The sequence below is a fragment of the Bison bison genome, unplaced genomic scaffold, assembly GCF_000754665.1.
Source record: "Bison bison bison isolate TAMUID 2011002044 unplaced genomic scaffold, Bison_UMD1.0 scf7180017863823, whole genome shotgun sequence".
NCBI lineage: Eukaryota > Metazoa > Chordata > Mammalia > Artiodactyla > Bovidae > Bison > Bison bison.
In genome coordinates, this window is record NW_011494395.1 from 248,471 (window position 1) to 255,252 (window position 6,782).

Genomic DNA, 6,782 nt, shown 5'->3' on the forward strand with positions numbered 1-6,782 from the left:
TGTTGGATCCATCCGCGCCGCGCTCCCGGGCCTGTCTCACGGCGCCGCATCCGGGCTCCAGCCGCCGCCGCCGCCGCCGCCACCGCGGGCGTGGGGAGGGGAGAGGCGGGCGGGGGTGGCTGCATCCTGAACACCGCCTCCCGGAACCTGGCCGGTTAGTGGCGGCTTCGAGACCATAGTGAGGCATGAGCCGGAGTAGCCATGCTAGGTGAGGGCAGCCTGGCAGCGGCATTAAACAGGGAGTGGATAGCTTCACTTTGGTACCGGAGACTAGAGATTGGCAGCCATCTTGCTTTGGGGCAAGCTGGCAACGCACGTTTTTCTTCTCTACGGCTTTAGGGCGGTAGTAAGGCCTGTGAGAGGTTGCACTCTCTAGTGTGGAAACGTTGGTGGGACCCGAGCTGGCTGGTGTCGACCTCAAGATCCACTGACAGACTGCGACTGGCAGCCATGACGCAGAAGGGCGGAATGTTACGAGGGTCCGATTGCCCTACGAACTTGGGGGAAGGTTCACGGTCTGGGTTTGACCTTTGCCCTGAGCTTCCTGATAACCCGGACGTTCCGTAAACTTAGGTCCGGAACAGAAATCACTGGTCAGTTGCCCTCTCGGATTTCACTCTTTGAGCATTTGCTTTTTGAGCACTCGCTTCCTGAAGGAAGTGTCACCTGAGCTGAATCCTGGACTGTTGGGAATTGGGGGTGGGAGACTGGGTACCTTCTGGAGCTGCCAGCAGTATGGTATGGCTAAAGAGGGGTAAATAGATGAGTTCTGTGAGGTTGGGAGGGGCTAGTTTACGCAAGGCCACGTAAATTATTTTCCTAAGGATAATGAATAGGTTTTGGAGAGTCTTAGCTGAGGTGTAAACAAATACATTTGCATTTTAAAAGATCAGGGGTAGCAATGGGTAGAATGAATTGGAGGGGGCGAAGTTAGACCCAAGAACGGTTAGGACGCTCTTATCCCGAAGAGAGATCACAGTGGTCTGGCCTGTAAAAGGGTGTGTACCGATGGTGGCGGGGGAGGGTGGGAATGATCCGAAATGGATATGAGGCCGAGGGAGGAATCCAAGGTTTTTCTCGGTGTTCTGGCTTAGGCACCTAGGGACTAATGATGCCATTTTCATTATTTGAGGTCGGGGAAGGTGGGGGAGAGAATGAGTTTTAAGTGCCTGTGGGATATCCGTTAGACAATGGAATGTTACATAATGTGGGTTGGGAGTCCAAAAGGAAAGTTTAGTGTGTGTTGTTGAAACCATGGAAGTGGATAAGATGGCCTAGAAAGAGGAATACCTGCATTTAAGAGATGAGGTGAGGAAAGAGGGAAAAAGAGGACACCGAGAAGGGACAAGTAGAAAGAAGAAACCAGAAATATCAAGGAAATTGGTCAGTATTAAAGCAGGAAAAAAAAAAAAAAAATCGCGTTAAGATGTGGACTACAATGTGTCCGTTGGATTTTGCAACAAGTAAGTCATTTAGTAACTTTGGAGAAAGCTGTTTCAAAAATATGGTGGGGTAGAAACAACGAGGTAAATTGAGTTACTAGAAAGGCACAATGTATAAAGACAATTTTCATCACAATGTTAATGGTAAAAAGGGGATAGCAGCAGGGGATAGCATATGGGAGAATTTCACAGAAAAGGAAGGAATTTTAGATAACTGTGGGACAGCCAGATAGAATTGTCCAAATGACAGTTGAATGTACGAATCTAAAACATGGGAGAAAGTTATATTAAGTTGGAAAAAAAAAAAGCAAGTGCAAAAGAATACACGCATATTTATACAAGTATTAAAAAATGAGTTATGAAATGGGCTTGGGAGGGATGAAACATACTTTTTATTTTAGATTCATTTTTACTGTTTGAATTTGTTTTACTGTGTACATAACATACATTACTTTTATAGAAAGCTGCTTTTTAAAAACTCCAATGATGTATAGGCCAGAAATTCTGAATCATGGACATTAGAGTGGTTGTTGAAGCCATAGATTTGAATACGCTCCCCCAGAGAGCAGCAGAGGGCTATGCAGAGGCCTTGGTGAAGTCTAGCACTGAAGCCGTAAGTAGAAGAGCCCTTGGAGAATCTTTGGAAAGGAACAGCCAGTGAGGAAGAAAAAACCCTGGTTCCTAGTTGTCACAGAATTAGAAGGAAGAGAGTGTGTCAAGAGGAGAAGTTGTCGAAAGCGTCAGCTATCCCCAGAAAGGCAGCTAACAGGGAAAGTTAAAAGCTATCTCCAAACTCAGGTTTCCAGGAAACTTGGCATAAAGGTAAAATCCATATCTTGAACCTTCACTAGATATTATTGAAATTCAACGTCTATGCTATTCCATCATTATATGTCACATTATATGTCACAGCTGACAACCCCAGTCTTTCAATGCGTCTTCAAATAAACACCAGCCAATTCTTGCACCATGAATGTTTTCACATCAAGAATGCTTCCTCTCCCATTCTTTATTAAAGCCCTTAGGCTGCCATCAAGAAAAACTTGTGTTGCCAGAAATGGTAAAGTTAAGGAATTGAAAGTAGGAGTATAGGTTGAGAAGACCAAGAACTAACTACTGATCAAGTGGGTTTTCCTAAAACCACCCAGATAGGAGGGCTTCCCAGGTGGCACTAGTGGTAAAGAACCTGCCTGCCAATGCAGGAGACCTAAGAGACACAAGTTAGAAACCTGGGTCAGAAGATCCTCTGGAGGAGGGCATGGCAACCCACTCCAGTATTCTTGCCTGGAGAATCCCAGGGACAGAGGAGTCTGGCTGGCTACAGCCCATAGGGTCTCAAAGAGTCGGACGACTTAAGTGACTTAGCACATACATACACATACCCAGTTTGGCACAGAGGGATTATTTAATAGGCACAGGAGTTTTCAGTAAGCAGGAGGGATAAAGGACAGTAGAGCCAAGTGGTATAAGCTTCAGAGAAGGAGTTTTTACAAGAGGATGAGAGCATGATCATCTGAAAGTAGCGGTGAACTAAGGAGAAGCATGGTCCCCTGCCCCCGTTTCCTGCAGGATTGGGAAGAATAAACAGTCTCTACTTTACAAGGTTGAAAGGAAGAGATATCCATTAGAAAAAGCCAAAACTGTCTCTCCCCTCTTCACCACCACCCCATACTGGAACTCTTCCCTTGTGAACAGCCTGCACTCCATCCTCATTTTCTTAAGATTACTCTTTTTCCTAGAGTAAGAGTCATCAGGGCAGAGGTTGCTACCTGTAATGTATGATATGGGGATGTGCCCCCACCCACATAAGCTCATAAAAGAGACAGACAGGCACTACTTACAATTGAATCGTATTCTCTCCCTATCCATATTAGGAAGTGGTTTGATGCCTAGCAATCTTGACATCATGGTAGGAATTCCTTTCCAGGAGCCCATCTCTCTTCCAAACTTAAGCCAACCCCATTTAGAGGATTAGAGAAGAGAGGCCTTCTCTACTGCTGTGGTGTCTTATCTGCTCAGTGCAGCCTCTGGGGAGATGACCTATCACCCTCTTCACTCACAATGGAAAGATAAAGAAAAGGACTGGAATTTTTCTTCATTAGGCCTGCAAAGTAATCCCTCTTCCTCTATAGGACTATACCTAATCCTTTTCCCTAGGGCCAAACCTTAACTAAATTTTACAGATTCCAGACATTGAGACAATCGCCTGGCCAGCTGTTCCTAAATTAGTCCATTCATGACTGCATTCATGACTGTAGGAATGTTTACTTTTGGGGGTGGGAGCTGGAAATACACTCTTAAAACATGAAGACTTGGGAATTCCCTGGTGTTCTAGTGGTTAGGACTCCACACTTCCACTGCAGGGGGCACAGTTTCAATCCTTGGTCAGGGAACTTAATATCCCACATACTGCACTGCATGGCCCAAAACAAACAAAAAAAAAACACACATGAATCCTCAGGACTTTCCTGGTGGTCTAGTGGCTACGATCATAATGCCCTTAACAGAAGAGAGCTAAGTAGATTTCCGGAGGTGAAATGGAATAAATGCTAACCAAACCAAGGAGACTGGCACTTATGCCCAGCACTGAGAAAGAAATATTTCAAACAGTAAGATTTTTTTTTGTTCAGTCGCTCAGTGATATCAGTCTTTGCGACCCCATGGACTGCAGCACACCAGGCCTCCCTGTCCATCACCAATTACTGGAATTTACTCACTCAGGTCCACTGAGTCTGTGATGTCATCCAACCATCTCATCATCTATCATCCCCTTCTCATCCCACCTTCAATCTTTCCCAGCATCAGGGTCTTTTCAAATGAGTCAGTTCTTCGCATCAGGTGGCCAATGTACTGGAGTTTCAGCTTCAGCATCAGTCCTTCCAATGAACACTCAGGACTGATTTCCTTTAGGATGCACTTTTGTTGTTGCTGTTAGTTGTAGCTAAACAGTTGTTTCCCTTTTGCTTGAACTGTATGTCATCTCTACAGTTAAAGCAAAAACTTCATCTCTTGTCTAATGTTCTTTTCCCACCCTCTCCTTACTTCAACTAAAAACTCAAAAAAACTCTCTGAGAAGATTGAGAACCCTATATAGGACTCTCTTGTACCTCCTCCTTTCATGTCCCTTTCTTTATATTCATCCCTGTCTCTTCCTTGGAGCCTCAACTGAGAGAACATCCCTCCAGCTTTCAGGCAGGCCCCCAGGGCTGGGGGAGCCTGGTGGGCTGCCATCTCTGGGGTTGCACAGAGTCGGACACGACTAAAGCAACTTAGCAGCAGCAGCAGCCTCCAACTGGACCCTGGTTTCCATTCTTTTCTACTTCTCAATACACTCTGTTCCCACAATTATCTCTTCTTCCTTTCGAATCTTTAAACAAACATCCTTCAGCTACCTTTCACATGATCCCATTTCCAGTATGCCCTGCACTTAATTCATTGTAATTTTCAGTGATTAGAAAAGCCTTTTTTTCTGTGCTTAAAAAAAAAAAAATCTCTTTGTAACTTGCATTTATTGGCCCTGTCTTTTTTCCTCTGGATCAACACATCAGAGCTAAATGTCAGCCCTTCAGAGAGCTACTATCATCTCCCTACTAAAGCATTTTTTTCAAAGTCCAATGTTACTACCACTTAAAATTATAGTAGATCTCTCATCTTTCTTAATCTGAATGCTCTATTGAGATTGCTTGTCTCAGTCTATGCTGTTCCCATTTCTGCCAGATTAAAATCTCTTTTTGAGCCAGACATTTCCTTAAATAATTCTATACCCTGTTGGTAACCCATTGTCACAAGTATACTCTTGACGCTTCCAGGCCCACTCTGATCCCTATGTCATTGCCTGGGCTTTACTCTTGAACTTTATCCTACAGTGACTTGCTGACCCGACAATCCTCTCTAGTTCTTGGTTCCCCATTAACTCTAAGCTGCTCCAATTACTCATTTTCATCTTCACCTAAAGCATCATGTTAGCTAATTTCAGTTGTACTTCTAGTTCGGTCGCTCAGTCGTGTCCAGCTCTTTGTGACCCAGTGGACTACAGCATGGCAGGTTTCCCTGTCCATCACCAGCTCCCAGAGCTTGTGCAAACTCATGTCCATCAACTTGGTGATGCCATTCAACCATCTCATCCTCTGTCATCTCCTCTCCACCTGCCTTCAGTCTTTCCCAGCATCAAGGTCTTTTCCAATGAGTCAGTTCTTCACATCAGGTGGCCAAGGTATTGGAGTTTCAGTTTCAGCTTCAGCATCAGTCCTTCCAGTGAGTATTCAGGACTTATTTCATTTAGGATTGACTGGTTTGATCTCCTTAGAGTCCAAGGAACCCCCAAGAGTCTTCTCCAACACACAGTTCATAAGCATCAATTTTTCAGTGCTCAGCTTTCTTTATAGTCCAACTCTTACATCCATACATGACTACTGGAAAAACCATACATTTGATTAGACAGACCTTTGTTGGCAAAGTAATGTCTCTGCTTTTTAATATGCTGTCTAGGTTGATCATAGCTTTTCTTCCAAGGAGAAGAAAAGGTTAGTTTCTAACCTAGCTGTAAGCCTTTAGCTAGAATCTCAGTGTCTCCTGGCTCCTGAATAGGAGAGTAGAGGCCACAGTCAGCTACTGAATCCTAAGGATTTGCTGTCTAACATTCTCCTTAACTTGTTTCCTTCATTTGCCACCTCTGACCTTCACTAACAAGACTTTGGGTAACTCCATTAACTTCCCTGAGCTTGTTTTCTCATCTGTAAAAGGAGCATATATATAAAATAACATTCATGTCATAGGTCATTGTTTTAAAGATTATATTAAATAATATATATGAGCTGTCAACACAGGGCCTCGCTCATTGTAAACATCAGATAAATGTTACCTAATATTTATATGTAACAGTTTTCACCAGTTTTCAGAAATTCGGGAGGTTCTTTGTTAATGCTCTCTGCTGCTCCCACAGGGATGACTTTTTCCAAGTCATTGGTTATCCTACAGGCAGGCCATGACAAAAAAACAGCCCTGTCCTACCAAACCCTCCAGCTAATTAGAGATTTAATTCTCTTTAGTTGTTGTTCGGAGAAGATGATGGCAAACCACTCCAGTACTCTTGCCTGGAAAATCCCATGGATGGAGGAGCCTGGTAGGCTGCGGTCCGTGGGGTTGCTTAGAGTCAGACATGACTGAGTGACTTCACTTTTCACTTTCATGCATTGGAGAAGGAAATGGCAACCCACTCCAGTGTTCTTGCCTGGAGAATCCCAGGGACAGGGGAGCCTGGTGGGCTGCCATTTATGGGATCGCACAGAGTCGGACACAACTGAAGTGACTTAGCAGCAGCAGCAGCAGCAGCAGTTGTCC

The 6,782-nt window shown here is 44.5% G+C and overlaps 1 protein-coding gene across 1 annotated transcript in view; it reads left to right on the forward strand.

Annotated features, from left to right (window-relative positions):
* Positions 1-715: 715 nt before the first annotated feature.
* UFC1 (ubiquitin-fold modifier conjugating enzyme 1) overlaps positions 716-6,782 on the forward strand; it is a 24,258-nt gene continuing 18,191 nt past the window's right edge. The window contains exon 1 of the mRNA XM_010833670.1: positions 716-738. Coding sequence (XP_010831972.1) covers positions 736-738 — 3 coding nt within the window. The 5' untranslated portion in view covers positions 716-735. The remainder of the gene's footprint in view (positions 739-6,782) is intronic.